General features: G+C 35.3%; 1 protein-coding gene across 6 annotated transcripts in view; it reads left to right on the top strand.

The window, feature by feature from the left end:
- ARB2A (ARB2 cotranscriptional regulator A) overlaps nucleotides 1-25,419 on the top strand; it is a 274,667-nt gene that overhangs the window by 206,976 nt on the left and 42,272 nt on the right. Inside the window, exon 12 of one of the 6 annotated variants that reach the window (XM_063295418.1) lies at nucleotides 13,960-13,993. The exons of 4 other annotated variants lie outside the window; for them this stretch is intronic. Coding sequence is in view for 1 of the 2 variants with exons in the window: in XM_063295419.1 (XP_063151489.1) it covers nucleotides 13,960-13,967 (8 nt within the window). In the remaining variant the exon portion in view is untranslated. Of the gene's footprint in view, nucleotides 1-13,959; nucleotides 13,994-25,419 lie in introns of those variants that run through there. One more of the 6 variants, XM_063295419.1, reaches the window with a different exon arrangement.

A 25,419-nucleotide genomic window follows, 5' to 3' on the forward strand; every position in this document is an offset into this window, starting at 1 on the left:
TCTTGAGGAGAGTTTTAGGCCTAGTAATGGGATCAAATCATTAACACTTCTGAGATGAGAGTCAAAGAAGCACAGCAAACAAGCAAGACAACACCTCTAATGAAACTTTGACATCTTTAGAACTGGGATGGAAATGTTACAACCTGTTCAAGGTTAATTATATATAATGCAATGGATTAAGATATTTATAAGATATGTACTTACTACTGTTTGGGACAGGCAAGTAAAGTATCTGATATACTTTAAATAGTAAAATAGTCAATTTTTTTAAAAGATCTATAATTTTAATCAAAACTTCGTGTCAGTCATTGAAATTCTGTTATTGCTGCTTACAAACGTTAAAGTCAATCAAAACTTCAGTAGCTTGTGAAATCAATATTTTTAATATGTCTGCACTGCAGTGTTGCAGATTTTAGGCTAATAGATCACACCCATATTGATTTCTATGGGAAATGTTAGTCTGTTTCTGAAATAATTAAAAAAAAAAAGCACCAAAGATTATTGGTTTGGAATTTTGAAGGAGATAGAAATATAAAAATTGGTTATTGACTAAATTGCTTGGGGTGAATGAACCTTAGGCATATGCAATAAACATGAATCACAGAGTTATTACTGAATACTACCTTAGTCCCTTAAACCTGATATAAGTCAATAACCCATTATAGCAATGCAAAATATGATACAAAATAACATGAGCACATTGGTATAAACTTCTCTCAAATCTAGGCAACATTCATAATATTCACAAACACTGAACTGCTGCTAATAATTTTTAATTAACTGTAGGGGATTAATTTTCAAATAAGGTGAAACTTAAGCAAAATTACTTGCGTTTTTAGAAGTTTATTAAGCCAACTGCTTGTAACTGGCCATGTCTTTTTTGGCAGGAGGGAAGATGTCAATTGAAAATGTAGTACAGAATGAGGGTATGAAAGAATACATTTTTCTGCTGAAAATTATCCTCAAAGATGGGAAAATGGGAGAGTGGGGATGAACCAGTTCCTCCATTGCAGTATGGGTCCAGATGTAGAACATGATCCATGGATCCTTTTTCTAAAGAAAGAGATGTGTTCAACTCTAAGGATATTGATTAAAAATAGATGACTATGACATCTAGTTTGGCTCTCACTTAAATATTAAAATAATTTCAGGCTGATGTTTTCAACTTAAAAATTTAAAAACTGCGGGTAAGTTATAAAGCAACTAGATACATTAGGCAAAGGCCACATCAGTATGAGACCTGTCATTTCATTGGTGGCTTAGTTGTAACAACCTTGTATTATGATGTGAATACTAAAGCCACTATTAATGCACTCATGGATTGCTGGTGGGGAAACTGTATGAACAAATAATTTCTCAACTCTGAAAGCTTCTCATATATTAAAAAAAAGTCAGGATATTTTTCTCCCAGAGAAAAATTATTTTCCATTTGTACAGATTTTGGTGGTTCAAACATTAATTTTCCCACTTATACTTAAGAGTGTTTTGGTAATATGCGTATTAGTGATAATAACAGAAGCAAAGTTGTTCTGAATCTTTAACCATTAAACAATTTTGAATTAATTTTTATGATTGGGTAGTAATGACTCAGGGAACTCCCTCCAAGAAATGCTCATTTCTACTGAATTTTAGAAGTGCAATAAATAATTTTGTTTTGATTTTATATTATATTTTAATACTATATAACATTTATCTCAAAGAAACTTGAGAATGGAAAAAGATAAGAAATGACTATTATGCTCATTTACTCAGATGTAAGTTCAGCTGCATTAAATGGGTTTTACCACCAAATCTTAAGTAAATATTCACAGGATTCATTCTTAGCATCACTAAAATACTAAGAGTTACCTTTATATCTTGCTAACAATGTTTATTTATCTCTGTGATTTTTTTGTATAAGGCTCTTTCATGCAAGCTTAAAATACAAAATGAAATCTAGTATTTATATTATCCTAATTTTCAAACAGCATTTTTCCAGTATGCTTTAGGAAAATGTCAAGAAGTCTTTGAAATACTGAAAGGTTTTAACACCTAGATGATATTGGCTTCTCTTCACTATGTGGTCTAAGACAGCAATAACCTGCTTATCCTCCTATATCTGTTTAGTTATTTAATTTAAAATGTATAATAGTATGTCACTGAATTAACATTTCCATCTTTCGCCATGGCATTGACTGCCATTTTCAGGGGCTGCAAAATACAAAAATGTTTATTCTTTTCAGCTTCATTTTCCATTTCCCTTTAGTATCAGTATTTCTTCCCATAACGTTATAGTGGCAGCTGGATAGGACAACAGACAAGCACACTTCTAGAACAGTAACTTATTCTCTCACATCTGTCCTCTTATTAATAGGAACCAGTGATGAAGTTGCAGTGCCAGTATGCAACCTATGTGTTTTGGGAAATGGCAATTCATGTTTCCATTTTATTATTCCAGGAGATATAGATCTAGTCATATTTTTAAAAATTCATTCCCTAAGCTTGAAGACCTTAATTGGTTGAGAGCAAGAACTGATAAACAGATCAAACAAAACCTTTATTTTACTTACATTCCAGAGCAAAATCTGGCATAGCAGCTACCTATAGTTTTATTCAGAAGCCCAATATGTACACAAAATTAAGTCCAATAATGTACAGGTTTCCTGCTATATACAGGGAAACTTGTTTTCCTCCATTCTAGTCTTCTTCATGAACCTTACAGACCATTTCTCTACAAAACCTTAACAGCTAACCGCTTGATAAATAATTGCTGTCCATGTTTGTCCACTTTGTAGTATGCAGTCCTGTTTCCAGTGAACTTCCAGGTGATATTCAAAATTCCTGAGAAATAATCCGGTGCATCAGGGGATATTCCAATAGTTAATTCCTAGTGAAACTTGGTTGGATATGAGGAAGCTCCTTTCCAATGAGGACACAACAGATTCTCTTTCCCCAAACTATTTCTTATAGTCACTGAGAGTCAGATGGATTATTATTATTATTGTTATTATTACTATTCTCTGAACTGTTACAAGGTCAAGGTCATCGACTGAATATCATAGGTGTTGTTTTGCCTTGGGGGGGTGGTTGCTAGATCTTAGACTCTAGTGAACAAAGTTACAAAAACAAAGATAAATTGAAGGAGGAGGTGAAACTGATTATTCCAGGGCTGTAGTTTTCTTGCGGAGTGTTTTCCTGTTCAAGTAGTAGAAATTTGAGTACAAGAAACAATGGTTGTGATTTTCACAGAAAGAGGGAGCTTTTTCAGAATATTTTGAAAGTTCAAAATAACTCAAAATAACTCAAAAGTGATTTAATTGCAAAATGTCTTCCTACATAAAATTAGATTAGCCTCATTTCTGATCATTTTTGAGTAAGCAATGAAAACATTTTTAATCTATTTGGGTTTTACTGCTTTTTAATATAAAAGTTATTTTGACTGTACTTTTTTGGATCTCTTGTTAAATCCAAAAGATATGTTTAGATATGTTTCTATTAAATACATACATATGTACATACAGTAGTTTAGCCTTCTTGCAGTGAGCTGGAAATGGATGATTTTGTGCTTTTTCCAAGTGATGGACACCTAATGTGATGGCATGTAAAACTGGGAATGGGGAAGGGATGAAGTGGTTCATTAAGGGAGGAGTTTCAGAAAAGATTACTCAGTCCTGAGAAACAAAAAAGAGAGAGAAAGAAAGAAAGAAACTCAAAATAACACTGCATTTATTTTGTTTGGTATAAGATGTAATAGAGAGAAATTTTGACAGGCTTTTAGGATTCTATTATATTCCACAACAATAAAAACCATTCCTGAAACCCTTGCTGTTCCTATTGTTTGACCTTGCCTATCTCGAAGGGCTGGTATCTTGCTACAGTAGTGTAAAAATTCTGATACAACTAGTGTTCATAGTTAGAATCGTACTCCAGCAAAATAGAATCACACAAGACAAGCAAAATAATAGAGCAAGCTCAGACAAGACAAGGTCAAATATGCTGGTGATAAATCATAAACTTGCTAGAGTTTTGCCTGTGGAATATTGTTGGTCCCTGGCATTGCTAGAAAGGTCTAGCTAAACTCTGTTTACTGAAAGAAACATTGGTTTAAGAAGCTTAGCTTGCTTAACACTAATTGATTCTAGTGGCACAGAAGAGACATGTGGTTGTATCAGGACCCTTTGGCAAGAAATAAGGAGGGCACATTTTCACCTTCAGAAATATTGACAAGTTGGATTTTTCTTGTGCTAATTCTTTTGAAGAATTCGGACTAAGCACACTCTCCCATTGTGATTTCTTGAAATATTCCCCAAATCTCCAAAACTGGAAAATCAGATACATACAGTACATATGCACTCACAGATGCTGGGATAAGTGATTGGTAGATTGATGATGTGCCATCAAATCAGTGTTGACTATTAGCGACCACATAGATAAATTTTCTCCATGACATTCTGTACTAACCTTGTCTTTCAGGTCTTCCACAGTGCACTTATCACTACTGTAACTGAATCCATCCACCCTGCTGCTGGTCATCCTCTTCTCTTTCCTTCCACCTTTCCCAGCATTACAGCCTCCTCCAGAGAGCTAGGTTTTCACATAATGTGTCCAAAGTAGGATGTTTTGAGCCTGGTCATTTGAGCCACAGTTGAGAACTCTGGGATGATTTGTTTGATGATCCATTTGTTTGTTTTCTTGGTGATCCACAGTATTTTCAGGAGTCTTCAACAGCAAAGGTTAAAAGCATCAATACTCTTCCTGTCTTGCTTCTTCAAAGCAAGAGTTTTGCTTCCATAGAGTGTCACAGGGAATACCATTGCTTGTACTACTTTGATCTTTGCAGGTATAAACGCATTACGGTGTCTGAATATCTTTTCCAAGGCTTTTACCAAGTGATAGTCTGCAGCATACTTCTTGATTGCTTTTTTCTTTACTGTTGATGGTTGATCCTAAAATGCAGAATCTATCTACCATTTCAATATCTTTATTATCAATTCTAAGGCTGGTTGTTGTACCTATTGTCATTAGTTTGGTCTTCTTTATATTTAATTTTAATCTCCTTTTTTGACTCTGCTCCTTGACTTTTATTACTAGACCATGCAGATCCTTCCCATTTTTGGCTATCAGAGTAGCATCATCAGCATAGCGCAGATTATTGATGTGTCTTCCTCCAGCTTTAAAACCATGCTCACCTTCTTCCAGTCCAGTTTCTCTTAATATATATTAATCATATAGGTTAAATAAATAAGGGGGAATGTATAGAGCCTTGTCTCACTTCTTTGCCAATCTGGAGCCAGTCTTTTTTGCCTTGTCCTCCCTGTACTGTGGCTTCCTGACCTGTGTATAGGTTTCTCATGAGGACAATGAGATGTTCTGGGGTTTCCCATTTTTCTAAGGACATTCCACAGCTTAACATGATCAACACAATCACAGGCCTTTCTGTAATCAATAAAGCACATACTGACTTCTTTGGCTTTCTCAATTACCCAGAGTGCATCAGAAATAATGTTTCGTGTTCCCTGCTCTTTTCTAAATCTAGCTTGAACATATGGCATCTCTTTTTCTATGTAGGGCTGTAATCTGCACTGGATGATCCTAAGCATTATTTTGCTAGCATGGGATAAGTGAAGCAGTTTATTAAAAATAAATGCTTTGGAGTCTAAAGAACAAGTTTCTTGCCTGGCCCAATCAATTCAGCATCTGGTGCATATGGACAATAAAACTGCTTTCAGATATTGCATGTTTACTGCAAAAAGGTCTCAGCAAAACCTAGTAGCCTGGCTAATGTCAAGTATCTGCCTTAAACAGTAATCATGATCGTCACCCTGCTATACATTATATCCTAAAAAGAGTAGCTTTAATTATTTCCTCTGTAGGGAAATACAGATAATCGTAAGGTTTAATAAGGATCCATGGCATGATATACCTTGAACTGGCTCTTTATATCCAGTTAGAGGATATGTTTTGGTAACTTATATCAAAAAATATTTTACAATCTTAATGACCATTTTCTTGCAAGTATTTTCCATTGTATTTCCTTTCTCATTTGAAGGAATGATATAAGATCTGGGCTGCAAAAGTCTGGATGCCTACCAGGTGATAGTAGAAAGATCTTTCTGTATATCTCTGCTTCTATCTAATTGTCTGGAGTTTTGAAGCCCAGATCTGGTAGCCTTAATCTATTATGCCATTTCCCCCAATTTGCTCCTTTTGTATCACCCTGCTTTGTGGCTTTTCCTTTCCACTCGCCCTGATGCTAGCTCCCCATTTTCCATCCTATATCTGCTCTGAAAAGGCTATACCCAGTATTTTTAAAATGTGCTAAATTGGTCGAATTTACTATTCCATTCTGACTTTCAAGGTGACCAGCATGCTTTTAGTGCTGCCTGCTACTGTAAAATGCAGATATTAGAGTCCACTGCCGGCTCCCACTGGCACCAGAAGCATTAGGAAGGTGAGAGGAAAACACACTAGATACTATCAGATGATGGCACTCATGAATTTCTATCTTTCATAGTTTTGTAGTGTTTCTAAATCTTTCAGGAAAAATTTATCCTGTGATATCCATATCTAAATTAACCAGTCGTTAACAAAAAGTCCTGTACCACATTAAAAGAGAAGAAACACCACATGCAACTATTAAATGTTTGAAATAAAATCTGTGAGTCTGAGAGAATGAAAGGAAGAGTGGAAAGGCCTTCAAGAAAATAAATTGATAGGGGAGGGAAAAGCCATAAGAACAAAAAAGATGTTGTGATCCCCGAACACTCCCCAGGGTTAATGTTATAGCTGAGGTTCCAGGGCTGAATCTCTTGTGGCAGGTGACAACCTATTAGCATATGACCCTAGATATCCATCTAACAAAACCTGCCTTGCCAACAGTAGTATAGCGTGTCTCTTGTATAGAATGAGGAGATTCTTTGCTTGAGATTATAGGGAAGGAGACATCAGAATCATAAGAAATACAGTATATTTCTTTTTCTCTCTCAATTTTCGTATCAGCAATATTTACTTGGATCCAAACATTCCTTATATTCTTATAGGATCCAGATATACCATCATAATAGATTCTTTACCTGAATAGTTCTTCTAGAATCCCTAAAACCTTGCAATAAACCTACATAGATTCATGATGTAATACAACTAAAATCAGTTAGACTTACTTGTAAGTGTGCTTAAAATAACATTACTAAAAGTATACATATTGGGTAGTGTCACATGATTGTTTTTGTGATATTTATTTTCTTGTATAATGGGAAGAAATTGATTCCAAATGTGTTGTCTTGACCTCCTACTCCATACATGTTAGTGCCTAACCTTAAATGATGTTTCTCCAGTCTCGGCTGTATTTACAGTAATTATATGCATAATGTAGCATATTATTGTCTGGATTTCCTGTTTAATCAGTACAGAGCTTTTTACAAGTGCAGCTGAAAAGGGCAAACAAAATTAAAGCTTTATATACCAAAACAAGTTTGATTTGCTAAGCTCCCAGCATTCCAAAGTACACAAATTTGTTCCACTAAGTTTTCCGATGGCTTGCAGATGGGCAATGATTAATCAGAGAGCTAACTGAAGTAGTTTGCAATTAAACTGGAAAGCTCTGAAGCATGCTAATTGAATCAGAAAATTAGAGGCACTGAACAGTAATTGGCTATTTCTCATGCAGCAGGTGCCAGGCCACTCATCTGTGGAACAAGGTATTTAAGGCATATTAGCACTAGTAAAAATACTTCTTGATATGGAACAGCTAGATTTTCTGCTCATTTTCACCATGGATGCCAAAACATACAGCTGGGGTGTCTAGTGTTTCAATTCATGTTAGTTTTTGTAGCGTAAGCACATATGAAGCTTCTGTCATGCAACCTGTACAGAAACCATGAGTATTTTATAAATGACACTAATGTACAGAAACAAAATAAGTAAGATATCTTTATTGGCCAGATTCTATTAGTAAGCAAAGATTAAGACACTGAATTATACAGACTCTTCACTGAGTATTGTTGCAACAGAGGTTAGGGTTAGGGTTACTAGGGTTGACCTAGTAAAAAAGCACAGTTATTGGAATGTCCTGTTTGGAAGAGCAAGCATATATATACACCTTGGTATGACATCAAGCTGCAACATCATTTTTCAGCTTTAATATGAGGTAGTAATTATAGGATATATATCCTATGTCTACTTTACCCTATTGTATTAAACAGTTGTGTTTCTTATAGCATGTTGGTAATGGTTATATCCAGTATTTTCTGTTACAGTGCAACTTGTGAAAAGGATCTGCCAGTATGCATGCACACCCACACACCCACACACATACCATAACAACTTCTATGCAATGCTAAAGGTAAATTCTTCAGAAGAAATAACAATACTATGGGGAGGGAACTATAAATTAACTGAAAGGTATAATGGAATGCACAAGTTCTATCTAAAATTGCAGTTCTAGAAAGTATCAATAGAGTTTATTTCCTTTGACTCAATTTATCAGAATAGAAAAATTAGACTGTGTGACTTTATGCAGGTCATTCGCTCTTCCATCTGTAGAACAATTGGTATTAATATATTTATTTGTTTGTTTGTTTATACAGATTTAAAAACACCCAACTCTGAATGATTCTGGGTGCTGTACATAATAAATAATAAAACCCAGATCAATAGAAAGAAACAAATTATGCGCACCCAGAACAAAATAGAACTAGAATCTTATGGGGCTTACCCACTATGTTGTCCCAAGGTCTGGGCAAATAGCCAATTTTTCAGTGCTTTACAAACATCATCAGAAAAGATTAGTTCAAACATAGTTCATTTTCACCTCTCTATTACAAGCTATTTTCTATTTTTAGGACCAAAATGTTTAAAAATGGCTGTCTAAATAGATGTACTATATATACAACCTATAGTGCACACATGTTTAGGACAAGTGGCACTGACTGTCAGAAGTATGTAGAAATAGGATGAAGGTTACAGCAATGTAGACATATCACTATATAAACTCACTGTGCAACCTACCTGTTCTTTGTGAAATATCATTTTATATAAGCTATTTGTGGAAGACTCTGCTTAGGACTTTGAAATTTAACTCAGTTTGCATTCATCTAAGAATCTTCCCTTAAAATCGGCATAACTTTCATTTTCAAATGCCACAACTTTAGCATTATCTTGTGACATAGTCCATACAACCTTGTACATGTGTAGCCAGAAGTAAGCTTCATGATGTTCACTGGAATTTATTCCCTAGTAACTATTTAGGAATGTAACCTTACCATAATTGTAGTAATCCATTTCATTTTATCTGATCTCAGTGTTAGCATTTTGAGCACAAAAGTCTCTGCAAGTGTGCTAAATGAAGATAATAGTTTCTGCAGCTAAAGTGGACTGTACCTAACAAAAGCTTGTGCCATATGAAATTTCATAACCTTGATACTCTGGTGTTTTTGCTGCAACAGCCTAAAGATAGTACTCCTCTTGAAAAAGCTGATAAAGTTTCTCATGCATACTCTGATCCAGTGAAGGTGAATCATTCCTATTTTGTACATGCATCTCTTCTCTGGATCATCAGCACTGTTATAGTATTAGTCACCTATAGACTGGGGAGTGAGGTATCAGTATAAGATTGAAATCCTTTTCTTTCTTCATATAAAAGGTAGCCTGTATTGGTAGAGTTATTTTCCATGGAAATAATGGTGTAATGCATATGAAGCAAACAGCTGTATAAGAAACAATGGCATTAAGTTTTATGGATCTAGCATTCAATATGTTTAGCTGTATTGTTCCATTATTGCACTGCAGTGCTAAATATTTGCAAAAAGGTGGGAGAACAAGTCATTCTAAATTCCAGAAAAAACGTAGTGAAGAGTATAGTTTACTAAAGCATATATTTGTGAAGTTTGATTGGATTACATTAAGCAATAAGATCAATTTTACTGTATTTCAAGTTAATTCTGAAATGTTGAGTGGCATGGGGAGAATGGTTGAATGTTAGCTGAAAATGTTAGCAATAAAAATCTAATACTGCTGTGAGTTTTGGAGATACAAAAATATAATTCATAAAATGTCTCAGCATGAGTTTATGTCTTCTAATTAGTACAACCATTTTATGGAGAGCACATGCTATGAAAGTTTGTCATGTCAACAGAGACCAGAGGGCATATAGTAGTTGATAGAATAAGAGGTCTGTTTTGAAGAAACATAGGCTTGTAACCTAAGTGGTAAGTAATCAGGAAAGAATGAAAAAGAAATATGTGTAATTGTGGAGGGTATTTATAAGTTATATCCATTATGTATTGAACATGGATAGTTTTCGGGGTTCCCCCCCCCCACAATTAATTAGGTATAAGTGAAGCACTGTTCTTTAAAAGTAAATTACAACATTAAAAGCTAAAAGCTTCTATTCTGGTTTTTGTAAAGTAGAATATTATGATATTCAAATGCTAATCGTATCACTTAGCAGATGACTGGAAAGCAGGATATTTCAAGTAGAGACATAAATTATAAATTGTAAACAGTGCATAGGCAATAGGTTATAACTCTGCCTCATTTAGATTAAGATAGGGAGCTCTCTCTGAAGTAAATTATGTGACTTCATTAAGTTTTAAAGCCCCTTTAAAATGTTTTATTAAGATCTTTTGGCAACAGTCTACAAAAACTCACAAAATACACAGTTGAATTAAAACTTCATATGTAACTTAGGAGTACATTCACATTTCCCAAGTTATACTTTTCAATGATCTTGTAGTAAATGCACTTCTCTAATATTTCTCTGCTAATCTATACATATCTTGTTTTTGCTATTAAAACCTAAAAAAAGAGAAGAAAACAAAACAGCTTAAACATTTACATGATCAATGTTTTTTGCTTGAGGGATAAAGTTTGCTCTTCCATGGACAAGTGAGAACATATTGATCATTTTATTCTATTTGCTATTTCTAAATTCAATATACCCCTTGAGTCGATAAACGAGATCGAGAGCATATTCTTTTTTGTGTCTGCTTGTAGCTTGTTCTCAAGATTCAAGATACATTTTTGATTAATCACAAATGCTCTGGGGTCATGGAGAGCAAATGTGTTTGTGGAGTGTCAGCTGATGCTGTCAGATAAATGTCTTAAGCTTAGCCAGGGTTCATGCCCCAGCTTTAGGCTGTGCCAAATGTCTCCCCTTGTTGAGGAAGATAACAGCTACACTGGAGGCGACTGAGCTGTTTGTTCACTGAAAGGAGTGACCTTGCCATATGGGGCTACAATCAGGTGAAATAAATAGTATATATGCTTTAATTGAAACTTTTAAGACAAACTTTAGCCACCATAATTAAATTAATTCTTAATGCAGATGAATTCATTGTTTCCTGGTGCAATATTAGCTCACTGTTTTAATTTTGTCTTGCAATTTCAGTATTTTAATCTGATATTTTATAAACTTGTTCCTTTATATATTAATGTTATTTTAATATTGCCATTATGCTGAAAAAATACACAGAATATTTAAGGGATATTGGACAATGTTTTTATTATTTCCATTGTCAAAGATTAGTGAAGTCTTGCTTCAAACAAGAATGAATTCACAATAGTGTATCCCTCTCCCCTTTTTTAAAAAAAACTTTTGAAGACCTCTTTAATCAGTTTTGCCTCCTCTATGACAATTTCTTTTCTATTCCTAGATAGGACATAAATAAAAAATAGAGAGGCCCAGTTCATCTGTTAACTCCTGGAGAACATTTGTATCAAGCCTGTCTGTGATTTGTAATGCTACAGGCAAAATGCTGTATCATATGGTGATGCATAAATAAGTGAAAGCTCATTGGGCTACTTGAGGACTTTGATGTAAAACATTTAACATCAGTGGCTTCATCTTACTATGTTTTGTTCTCTCTTTCAAATACAATTGTCTACTTTTTTGTCTCTTAAAATGCTCATATTGTCATGGGTAAATATTATTTAAATATTTTATGCTGAACAGGAAAGCCCTTGAAGAAACTGTTATATATTCTCTATCCCCAAACCAACCTCTGAGTGAGATGAATAATCCTTCTTGAAAAATCATTTTAAAAACTGCATTTTTAAATGCTTCATCAATTGTTCAAGATCTGTATAGTTAAAAGTATTTACAGGCGTTTGGTTCTTCAGCATTTTGTCCATATAATGCCTATGCATAGGGAAAACATGTAATTTGGCATCACAAGATAAGAAAGCCTGCCAGTAGGAAAAAAAAATTCTTCCCAATGATTTATTTTCAGCCAACATCTAAATCAAATTGAATGCAAATATTTTACACCTTAAATTAATTTGAATTGTATCTCCTGTAGCTTTTGCTGCAAGATACATTTTTACTTTACAAAAGCAAAATTTAGCACATTTACATTGTGCCTTTTCATTTTGTGCAATGTTTTTCCTGTTTTGAACTTTCATAATGGTCAGTCTGCTTAGAAGTAGTATGAGGTGTGGATTTTTGAATTTGTACTGGAGTAATTCAAGTTGTTAAGAGATGTGGAACAATATTTCAGGCCCTAAAAAACTGAAAGGAAAGCATGCTACAAGCTGGAAGTATACAAATTCCTGAAGCAGGAATTTATTAATTTCTAAGTAATACATTTAGAACATCTGATCGTGGACATATTCCTTACTATACCTTTTAATCCTTACTAAAATGAGAAATATTCTCCAACTGGCTCCAACTCTCCATCAGGATCATTCTGTCCATTCCATGCAACCATATATTTCATCTTCAGCAACAGGCTTGTGGTGTTATTATTACTGATGGTCATGCACAACTTCTGCTTGTTTTATTATTTATTACCCTAGGACAGCTGCCAACTGCAGTTGACCCTGCTGCATTTTTCAACTCCAGTACATCATATAAAATAAAGCAGTGTTGTCATGCTGGAAACATATTTGAGGCAATAATTATGACCATAGCTCACCAATCTCTAACGGCAATTCTGTGTCATATAAAGAATACCTTTTTGGTTCTGATTGAATGGGGCTATCCCAAACTCTTCATAAGGGCCAGTTCTTTATATCCCTCATATAATGCTATTTTGTCATTATAATAAATCACATTCAAATAATCTCTTGATATCTGATTATTCCAAAATTGGATATCTCAATTTTTAAGTTCCAAAATATATCTATCTATACAGTTACATTATGATCATTTTCTCATTCTGCTTTGCTTTTTTTCCTTAGTCTTGCAGTAAATTATACATTTCGCAGACAAAAGGCAGGATAAAACAGTAATATTACAATTGAAGAATGATTCTTAAATTGAAACAGAGAGAAATACTCGTCAGCAATATAATCAGTTTGGAGAGAAGTAGCAAAATATTGGTGTTTACAAATATAATTTTCAGGAACATAGGAAACAGGTAAAAATAGAATGTTTTCACTTAAATATCAATCAAGTAACTTAGATGAGACATCTGGTTGACTCAGCAGAAGCACAAAGGAGCTATATGAGCTGCTCACCTGAGACTTTAGTTCATGCACAGCATTTTTTCTGTGAAACAAGAAAAGGAAAGGAATTTAATTCACTCAGTAAAGCAAGTACAAAAGATAAAAAGATAAATTTATGTAATAAGGATCCAAGTGAAATGTGATCTTAATGTATTTAATGAATATTTTGGAGAGATTTCTTTCTGAAGTGAATTAAAAAAATAATACATTGTTCATAATTAATAGGTCCTGCAGTGCTTAAAAGTATTGAAAAGGCTTGTGTCAACTTTTGAATAACCTAAAACCACCATCATATCAGAGAGAAAGTCTTGAGATTATTTTAACAGTCATGGTATTCTCCTCATTACTGAAACACCAGTATATTATTCTGACTATTTAAAATTTTTCAAATGGATAAATGGACAAGAAAGATTGAAATAAATATGATTATCCTCTTGTAATCATGAGTCATAGTAATTTATTTGTGAGCAAACAATTGAATAACGGATATAATAGAAATGGAATACCTTTATTTTTGTACTTTTTCTTCCTTTCCAGGTTATTAAAGCTGAAGAATTGTCATAATTCAATAGTGAAAAACAACATTCAGTGCTATTGAATAGAACAGAACAAACTTTTCTTATCATTCCACTATACATGAACGTGCACATTAAAATGAAATTTCGTTGCAATTGGCTCACAAAAAATAATTACTATAATTGTCATGAGTACTAATGGTGAGCAGGAGGGGGCCCCTATCCAGGGGGAAAAACGCATGCATAGTTTAGAGGCTTTGAACTTTCCTCCGAAAAAACTCGGAGCAGACCTGTCTTGATTCTTGTGTTTATCTGTGAAGGTTTCCCACAGCCTTTCAGTTTGGCGGAATTTTCTGTCTCGTAGAGTAGGACAATAAACAATAGAGACTCAAGCTACCGTCTCAGCGTGGTTCTTCACTCTAAGATAGGACAATAATATATAATACATATTCTTTACCATTCCACTCCCCTAATCATTATCCCTGATAAATATCATTTTGCTTTAAAAAGACACAGAGTAGCCTACATTTCTATTTTCCTTTTAACCTTGTGTACAAACTTTTCACTGTCTTTCCACTAAATTCTATAATGCAGGTAATCCTATTTTGCTTTTCTGTTAGTTTGTTTTTCCAAAAATGCATAGGATCAAACAGTTCACTACCTTAAATCTTTTATTCTGAGGTAAGGACAACAAGATCTGATTCTCACTGAGATCCAGCCAGGGATAAGGGAGCTTTGTCTCTTGCTATGGTCCTGACCCACATCCAGTCCCCCATTCTTTATCAATTATATTTCCAAAAAGGATTCATTGATTTATAAAACTGGCAATTTAAATTGCGGGTGCGGGCAGTTTGATCCAGCCTGGAACTGTGACAGGGAGAGGGCTGAAGTCATTAGGATTCTGATCCAGAGTGGCTTTCTTAGGTTAACTTTAGAGCTAAAATACTTATCTGTTAGCTATAGCTTAAAAGAAAGGAAGGAGATTCCAAGGTGTGATTGATTTTGACAATGAAGCCTGCTTTGATCCAACAGGTTTCTAGATGAGGAAATAGGATTCCTTCCTATCACATACACAAATATACAAACTCATTATGCTACAGAGTAAAATAGAGATTATTGAAGCAATTGTTCCAATAAGGAGGATAGTTTTAATATATTGTACTATAAAGCTGAGGACTATGAGATTCAAGCTAGTTTAGGTTGGCCTTTTAAAAAGGAAGTACAAGGATCATTTTTTAATATACTGAACTTACTCTTAGTTTACATGTAGCCAAAACCACATCACTAATTATTATGTAGGGGAAGATGTCTTCATACTTGGGTAAATTCAGATACAAATGTATGTCATATTTGTCAGGTTCTTCTTGCTTGCTTTTGTTATTATCTTTTCAGATGAGAGATGACAGGAACAAGAAAGAAAATGAGGTATATAACAACAAAGGAGTGAAACAAGTAGAGGAAGGAATCAGGAGGAATAGAGGATGGGCAATAAACAGGGCAAAGAATTACAAACAGACAGGATGAAGTAGAAGAATAGATAGGAGAGAAGGATCAAGGAGGCATATCAAAAGAGGCAGAGAAAAGACAATGGAAGCAGGACCAAGAATGAGACATGTGTATGAGAAACACTACAGAGGATCTAGGGAAGCAGAGGGCAGCAGACGTCAGGGGAGTGGGGATATGGCAAGGTAAACAGAAAAAAACAGGAAAAAAAGAGGAGGGGATGAAATGGGAATCAAAGCACAGATTGAGGAAAATAGCCAGAAATGGAGTAACAGGTACAGCACAGCAAGATGTTTATTAATTAACCCAATTGGTATTTGTGAATATTTTTTTAAAATGCAAAATTCATCTTCAAACATAGGAATATCTTCTGAATGTTGAAAAGAATTTCCCCAGATAATAGTAGGGATCAGATTTCTTTGCTGATAAGGCTTACTCTTCTAACCATATCATATCATGTAAGGGTTAGAATAGAAATCAAACTCTCGGCTCAGTGCAAGACTATTTCTGACATCTAGCCTCTGTACTGTAAATACCTCCAGTGAAGGATAGTCCACCACATCTTGAGATAGTTCTATTGTTGAACAGCCCTCACTATTACTTAGGAATTTTTCCCTGATGTCCAAAGATAATTATTTTTCTATATTTAAATCTGTTGTAGTCTGAAACAACATTGTACTAGTGTACTCTGTTTTCTTTATTCTTTATGACAATCCTTCAGTTACTTGAATACAGCTATTACATTTCCCATTTCTCTTCTTCAGGCTAAACGTACTGAATACAGCCAACCATTCTTTGTAATATTCTTTCTGCATCTACTATTGCCCTGTATGATCTCCCCAATCCTGTACTCATGCCTTTGATTTTTCCTACTCAAATGAAGGACTTTGCATTTGATCCTGTTGAAATTCATTGTTCTAGCTTGTTGAGATTCTCATTAATCCTAATACAATCCTCTAAGGTGTTTGCTATTCTCCTCCTTTTGTGTTTTTTTACAAATAAATATGTTGAACAATACAGGGCCCAGAAAAGAAGCCTGTGGTAAATCTTAATACTTCTTCCAGTTGGATACCAAGCCATTAATACAGCCTTGGGTACAATTGTTCAGCTACCTCTATAGCCCACTAGTAGTAGCATACTCCACATTTTGTTAAATTTCCAGTAGGATTTCATGGGAAATTTTATCAAATGTTTTGCTGAAGTATAGACACATTGGGTGCAGTGCATTCCTGTGGTCTACTTATCTGGTCACTGTCAAAACAGAGATGAGGTTAGATTGGCATGACTTGTCCTTGATAAACCCATGCTGGCTCCTGACAAGCAATGCATTCTTTTCTAAATGCACACTAACCAACTGCTTAAAAAACCATTCCAGAGTTTTCCCAGTATCAATTTCTGATTGACCAATCTGTGGATTATCCAGGCCCTTTTTTCCCCTTCTCCAGCCCTTGGCAATCTGCCTGTCTTCAATGATTTCTCAAAGATCACAGGGCTCTGAGTTGTCATTTGCAGGCTACTTCAATTGCATGTTAAGTCATATAGTCCTGAGACTTCCTCATTCATGGTCCCTAACCATCTCTTTACTTACTTGGTTTTGCTGCTACTGCCTTGTCTCAATGGTCCTGTGTTCCATTTTAAAAATTTCTGTCTGGGGAGAAGATCAAAACAGTATGAGCTGAGGAACATTCCCTATCACCTTTTATCATCCCATCATCTTCTTCAAGCAGTGGGTCCACCCTTTTCTTTCTGTTACTTCTTAAGAGCCAAAAAAGCCCAATTTGTTGTTTTTAGCTTCCCCTGAAAGCTTAAATTCCTTTAGCATTTTAAGCTTTCTGACTTTTTCCATATATTAGTTACTTGCTTATAAGAAAGAAGTTAGGTATATTACACTGGAGAGGAAGTAAACAACTTTGCTGTTCCTTACCACTTAGAGTAATGTAGCATGGTATCTAAGTGCTAGGGTTTTTTTTTCTTCCCCCAGGAGAAAGGTGCAATGTTTCATGGCAGCCCAAGGGCAGGTTTTCCTCAAAATACTAGTTTCAATGCAGCCAATTTTAGGAGAACTTCCCCAGGCAGAACATTTGATAGCACTGAGTATCCCAGAACAACCAATATGTGTTGCTGTTGGGATTGGCTAGGTGAAAGAGTTAAGAAATAGGAAAGGGCAGGAAATAAAGGGTAGAAAGGTACACTTCCTTCTTTCTTCTGTTGCAGTCATTTATTTATTACTTGCTGGTCTCCATCTTTGATTATTAATTTGACTACTTTTCATGATTTTTATGATTCATTATCAATAATTTAGTAGATCAAGGTTTCAGGATATATATAAACAGTGAATGTGTACTCTTTACTAGTTTTCTTTCCCAATTACTACATAAAAAAATGAGTATAATTGAAACTGAACCACTTATGAATGATACTATTTCTTTCTTTTAAAGAAGCTGACCAAGAAGGTGAAATATATTTTTGAGATATGCTGCAAGAGCAATAGTCTTTCTATGTAGCTTGAATAATTAGCTGTCCACTGAAGATAATAGACAGCACAAAGATAAGCTTTGTTTATGCTACAGGATAAGAAAACTTTCAAAAGCAAAACCTTTTAGACATATGGAATATATAAACAGCACTCAGTTTAGTCCTATTATTTTCTCCTGCATAAGTGTCAATATATAAGGCCTAGATTATTGGACATCCTAAAAGATAATAGGGTTAAGAAAAATAATTAAAATTTGATTCTAAACGTTGAGCTATTTAAGTACAATTATACAAATGATTAAATATTTATGCTGATTTGTTGGCATATTTATCAATAATACAATAGATACAGCTTTAGTTAATTTACCATCTGAAGCAGAAGTATCCATATACCACATATATTTTTAAAAGCCCGGAATCACCTTCCATTCCTGGAAGATCAAAAGATCATTCACCCCAGGATGGCATATTCATCTGCTGTCCTTTTGGGAAATTAAAGTCTTTGTTAAACATTTTCCCACAGGGCCTTTCTCTGAACCATCTAGTAGGTGTTTTCCACTGTAGTAGTGGAGACCCAGTTTGGCATAGTGGTTAAGGCATCACGCTAGAAACCAGGAGACCGTGAGTTCTAGTCCTGCCCTAGGCACAAGGCCAGCTGGGTGACCTTGGGCCAATCACTTTCTCTCAGCCCTAGGAAGGAGGCAATGGCAAGCCACTTCTGAAAAACCTTGCCAAGAAAACTGCAGGGATTTGTCTAGGCAGTCTCCAAGAATTGGACACGATTGAATGGATTAAATAAAAAACTGTAGTGGTGCACATTCTGGATTCCAGGTAACTTTCTTCTATAGATGTTGAATTAATTTATTGTATAACAAGCTTATTAGCTTCTATGGCAGAAATTGAACTAATGTTCACAAAGACACCATTTCTGAGGGATGCTCATTTCAACAGAAAAATAGTAAAGTCACAATGATACCAAAATGCCAAAATGTGTATTGTCATGTCACATACAAGTGTGTAAGGGATAGAGCCACTGATTGCCATTGTTCTTGGGTCTTACCCCTTTTGGAATGTATATTACAGAAACTCAGCCTCTGCTTTGTTACTTGTTCTTTACTTTGTCACTCACTCAGCAAATACTCAGCTAAACTATAATCCTTCTTCCCCCTCTTGATATATGGCATGGAATAAAAATAAATTAAATAGTTTAGAGTCAGAGTGTTTTTTTAGAACAAGGCTAGGCAACCTTTTATGAATGGAAGCTGTATTGGTGCGTTCTATGGTTCTCTGAGGTTATATAAGTAGGGAATTTTTAAGACTCAGAGATTCAGTGGGACAATATTCATTCCTTCTGCATGCAATGACAGTGTTATTTATCCATCCACCCATCCATCCATTGAGGTAAATGGCAGCATATGGGGAAACTCAGAACACTAAAGTAACTTGAGATTTGATTGATCAGATTTACTGTTTTGAATATAAAGTATATATAATTCTGATTTTTTTTTCAAATATTGAACCATATTTTAGATGGGGCATCCTCTGTGTATTATCTTTAGGACAACTGCCCCTATTGCTTTGTCCTAAAACAGTATTTTTGCAGAAGCTGCTGTCTCTCTCATTCTTTCTCATACACACAAACACATAAATACAAACATATACAGTACATACAATTTTTTGTAGTGGATTGTTGCAAGTAGAAGCTTTAACTTACTCTTGGGGTTATATCATAAGAGAAGCCAGGGAGCAGCAGTCCTAGAGCTCCTCAATGTTTACACTTCACCAGCCTTTTTTCTTATTTATTTTTTTAAATAGTTTTAAATAGTTTTAAATTTTAGCCTGTTTTATCTTACTGGCAAGCCTTTGTAAGCTTGAGGTGAGATAATTTACTTTTTATTATACCCTGCTGGCTGGCTCAGAACCAGAAGTGGGAGAGGGAGTATGATTCCTGGCAAGTGTTCCAGGAGCTTTGAGGAGCCAATATTATCACCAGCTTGTAAACAATCTAAAATAGAAGACTTTTTTACCTCTAATGGTAAAAATGAAGCTCGTCAGTGGGATTCTGCTATCAGTGCAACTGTCATGTTCACTGATTCAGTGTAGTTTATACATCGTAACGTTTCACATGCCATGGCGCTGACGCGCGTTTCTGTTTGGAAGGGAGCTACTGTGAGACCTTGTACCAAGCTCTGTATGTGAAATCAGTACAATGGAATGTGTTTGGGTTATGTTCTCTGTTCAAGGCCTTTTCCCACAGACCATCAGAAACCGTTAGGAGCACCTGGGATTGTGGACTTGAGAAGATTCTACGGGGGGAGGGATTTCATTTGCACCGAGGGTTTTTAGTTTGAATTTGGCGCGCTTTCATCATTCTCAGCTTTCTCTGTGATCCTGCATGCTGTTCTTTAATAAATCAGATATCTTTGAATTCCTACTCATGAGTCTGATGGTGTTTTAGAATAGGCAACCATTACAGCAACAAACCGTCATGAGTTTGCAGAGCCGGAGGATGGAGGTGTATCTAGGTTTGTGTTGGAGAAGCAAACAGACCCTGAAGCCAGTCCTGGGGAGGGGCAATTAAAGAAGCAGTATGCATCTTTTCCTAATAGGATGCTGGAGTCGGAGGAAATTGACATAGAAAATGGGAAAGAATTAGAGGAAAAGGAAGAGTTAGACGTGCTCACCTTTGAACAGCCTCACTTTGACTTAATCACTCAAACAGTGAAGTGTATTTTTGTGAATATGAAAGGAATTGAATTTCATCTTTCCAGTCTTATCACTGAAATGAAGAAGCTTCATATTAAAATTGTTCAAATATATCAGGATCACCAGGCTCCTTCTCCGCCATCTAAACAAAGATCCCAGCAGTTATTTCGAAATCCACTTTATCGTCAGGAAAGTGAAGTACCCCGGAGAAATAGTAGTGCACCAAAGATTTTGTTAGAGTGTAAAGACAACATTCAATCTTTGGTTCTTCAACCAACCAAAGTATGTTTAACAGTTTGCAGCTATAAAGGGAAAATACCAAGCTGGAAATATAAATCCCAGGTTAAATCCTATCTTCATGATCTTCTTCGTATTAAATTTCAACTGATTGATTTGGTATCAATGGAACCCCTTAATTATACCCCATGGGCACAAAGAACTATTTCAACAAAGAACTATGTTAGTATTTAAGTCTGCTAGACTGCCTTCACTAATCCAAAAACATAAAAAGTACCTCTGGACAAAAGGGATTTTTCCAGCACGTATCTTTGTCAACACAATAATCAAAGCTCTACTCCCTAAGACGTTGGTGATTAAGCCAGCCAACAAAGAATTTCAATCAGAGTGGTGGGAGTTAATGTCACCTCAACTGGCTTCGACTGATTTGACTGATTTGACTGACAGGACTGTAAAAGAATCCCAACAGCCACTAGAAGTTACTGGTGAACAGTGGACTCAAGTTCAGAACTGTACGCTCTATAACCTTTTAAGGAACTCAGTCGAAGAGGATCTTCTTCACTCTTTCTGAACTTTACCTACCTTGAACCAACAAATGATTTTAGAAAGATTAGAATTTATAAAAAAATAGACTTCAAAGTATAAGAGATGACGAGGCTTCCTGCTCCTCAATGAATAACAGAGAGACCACGATCCTCTCCCCACTGAGGCTCTATGCAAAGTCTATTTTAATGAGTCCTAAAGGCTCAGAGTCCTGTCAGGCCATCCCTAACACCCAGGATCTATTGATTGATTTGAATTTTGTAAATATGGAAGCTGCACATTCTGCTCCAAAGTCCATCTCTCAAAATGGCTGCATATTTGACGATCCTTCCAATTCCCTGAATCAGATAACTGAGTTGGACTGACTAAGAATACATACCCTCTCTGGATCCTTGAGTTTGGTCTCCTGGAATATAGCAGGGTGGAGAAACAAAATGTATGACTCAGATTTTATTAATTTCTTAACTTCCTTTGATCATGTTTTATTACAGGAAACTTGGTCAGCGAATCCTTTTAATTTAAATGGTTTTAGAAACTTTTTCTTTCCAGCCTACAAACTTTTTAGTAAGGGCCGTCATAGGGCTGGTTTGGCAATTTTAGCGAATGCTAATCTTGATGTACAGATTGTATCATTAGACTCTTGTCCCCCAATAGCCCGAGCACTTAGGCTGGTATTAACTTCTATAAATTTTATTATCATTAATGTCTACTTACCCCACTCTGCAGAAGGTGGTGACTATATCACCAATTGGGATAAGCTTTTTAACTACATTTCGTTTTTAACTAAAAGTTTCCTGCAGGTCAACTTCTTATGGCTGGTGATTTTAATGCTAGAATTGGAAACAGTACTCATGATCGGTTTTCAAAGTTAGGCTTTGATGATGAAGAGATTTCACTGCCGATTCTGTACTTACCCCATTCATCTAATGATGCAGTATTTAATACTGCAGGGAGGAAGATGCTAGATCTTTGCATCATGTATAATATTTTAATTCTAAATGGTTTAAGTTGTTTTCCTGATTCAAAGGGGTGCACTTTTAGCTCTGTTAGGAGTCAAAGTGTAATAGATTATATTCTTTGCTCGTATAGCCTACTGTTAGATATTTCCTATTTTACTATTGAAACTCGTACTGAAAGTGACCATCTACCTTTGGTTATAGTTTTAAAATATCACTTATTGAACCCTGATTGTATACCGCTTTATGACAGCCATGATTCAAATAATATTCTTAAAAGAATTAGATGGTCTGCATCTTCAGAAAAGGATTTTCATACTTTATTTGGATCTGAATCAATGACGAGACTGCGATTGGATTTAACCAACTCAACCTCGGTTGAAGAAGCTCTCTCTATTTACTCCTGATTAATTAGTAAATGTAGTTTAAAAGCTAAACCTGTAGAGGTAGCTGTCTCAAGATCTACCACTTGGTTCGATCAGGAATGTCATACTGGAAAAAGGTAATTGAGATGCAAGTTTAAAGAACTATGTCAATTCAGGGACTCTAGTAAATATAATGAATTTTTAAAACACAAGAAAAGCTTTCAAGATCTTTCAAGACCAGGAAAAAGAAATTATTCTTTCAGGGTAAGTGGGACCAATTGTATAGGGCTATAAAATTTAATGATAGCAAATCTTTTTGGAAACTTACTTCGAGCAACTCTATTGATAATTCTTCCTTTGCCGCTCCTGCTATTACACCTCAGCAATGGGTGGCACATTTTTCAATAATGTATGATGCCCCTGTAACCTCCTATAACAAGGGTAATGACTCCATTTTCTTAGAACTACCACGGTGGCCTCCTGTGAGTACAGATGAAATTACGGAATTAATTGTTGATTTAAAAATGGGGAAATCGCCCGGTCCGGACAGGCTTCCAGCAGAACTATTTAAAAAACATGTTAATTGGTGGGCCCAGCCATTGGCTTCTTTATTCACACTTATTGATCACTATGGTAAAATGCTGAATACTTGGCTCAACTCGATAATAATCCCAATTTACAAGAAAGGAGGGTTTGATCAGCCCAGTAATTTTCATCCGATTAGTCTCTTATCTATCATGGGCAAGCTTTATTTATTTAATTTATTAATTTATTAGATTTATATTATGCTAAACATCTTGAATGCCATCTACTAGATTGGATGTATACAAATGACATAATTGGTCCCAAACAGATAGGCTTCTGTAAAGGAAATTCTGTGATTGATCATTGCCTTACATTGAATTTCCTAGTAGAAAATTATCTGAATTCAGGAAGGAAAAAGCTCTTTGTAGCATTTATAGATCTCAAAAGTACATTTGATTTAATTCCGAGGGATGGAATATAGACCAAACTGAAGAACCAAGGAATCAATCCGAGGTTGTTGTTTCTATTAAAGAAACTTTATACGGATACCTCTTGTCAAGTTAAATATTTGATCAAGGGTCATCTAACAGAGAGAATACCCACTCAGAAGGGGGTTAAACAGCTGTGTTCTTGCCCCTCACCTTTTCAACCTCTTCCTGAATGATTTGGCTCACTTCCTTAGCTCAGTTAATGGTCACCTTCCCAGTCTTGGCGGTCTTCCTACCCCACTGTTACTTTATGCCAACGATACTACAGTCCTTTCTTGTTCAAGAGTGGGCTTACTAAGATACTTGGAGGCACTTTTTAAATTATTGTCATCGTAACTCCCTCACCATTAACTTCTCTAAATCAAAGGTAATAATATTTGCCAAAAGATGGCATTTGCTGAGATGGTTCATGGGTAGTACAGAACTTGAACAAGTTAAAACTTTTAAATATCTTGGCATTACGTTTAATTATAATCTTTCTTGGGTAACTCATCGTAATAAGATAATTCATTTGGCCAATTGTTCGGCTGCCCAGATTAAACAATTTTATTTTACAAGAGGTAACCAATTGGTACCTGCAGCGATTAGAATTTTTAAAGCCAAATCTCTCTCTCAAATACTATATGGTATTCCTATCTGGCTAAGAGTCTTTAACTCTATAGTAGAGGGTATTCAGGCATCCTTTTTGAGGCAGCTTTTAGGGGCTCCTAATTGCGTCTCTTATCCCACAATTTGCTTAGAAACTGGTCAAAGCTTAATTGAAACTAAAGCTTGGATAATAACAAATATTGGCTTAGAATTTTATTTAGAGCTGCTCCTCAAAGTCTGTTATCATATCTTAAAAAAGATAACTATTCTTCGCTTTGGACTCGACATATTATGTCCAAGCTCAGGCAAATCAGGATTTCAACTGAGGATTTATATCTCTCGGACGAAACCTATGTATTTAGTATTATTAAACAGAGATTTTTGGACTTGGAATATCATAAACTCAGACCAGCTCAACCTCGAGTCTGTTTGCCTGCTACGCTTGGTATAGAAAATCATCTGGGCAAGATGGCACATTATTTACATGATCTCATGGTACCGTCTCAGCGTAGGGCCTTCTTTCTGGCCAGAGTAAATGCTTTCCTTTCCGAGGTGCTCTTCGGAAGGTACAAACGCATTCCCATCCACGAGAGGCTCTGTCTCTGTGGCAGTTCAGATGCAATTCATCATAGCACTTTTGACTGCCACTTATTTGTGTCTCTTCAGCATGAATTACTCTTAAAACCTTTACAGAGTAAATACCCGTTAAATGTTGTAGATATTGTATCATCTTGCCAATACCTACTGAGTGATGCTGTATCTGTTGCCAAATTCCTAGAGGAAGTACTTAAAAGGAAATGTAACCAAATTTTTCAATGAGTATGGCTCTTTCTTTGTTACTCTCATGATATATTAATGCCTTTTGTATTTTATTGCTTTTATAATGCCAATTTTGATTGAAAAAAACTTACTCTTGGTCCATTTAATCCTGTAATAAAATTGCTATTTATCAGCATCTGTTACCTAGTTGGTGGACAAAACTGACTTGATTCTCAAAACTCATAAGACATATAGAATGTAACTAACCAATGTTTGCAGGTTTTATACTACCATATGTAATTGAGGAGGAAAAGGACTTGATTGCATACATAAGATT

Source organism: Candoia aspera, chromosome 2 (genome assembly GCF_035149785.1).
Source record: "Candoia aspera isolate rCanAsp1 chromosome 2, rCanAsp1.hap2, whole genome shotgun sequence".
In the NCBI taxonomy this organism is placed as follows: Eukaryota; Metazoa; Chordata; class Lepidosauria; order Squamata; family Boidae; genus Candoia; species Candoia aspera.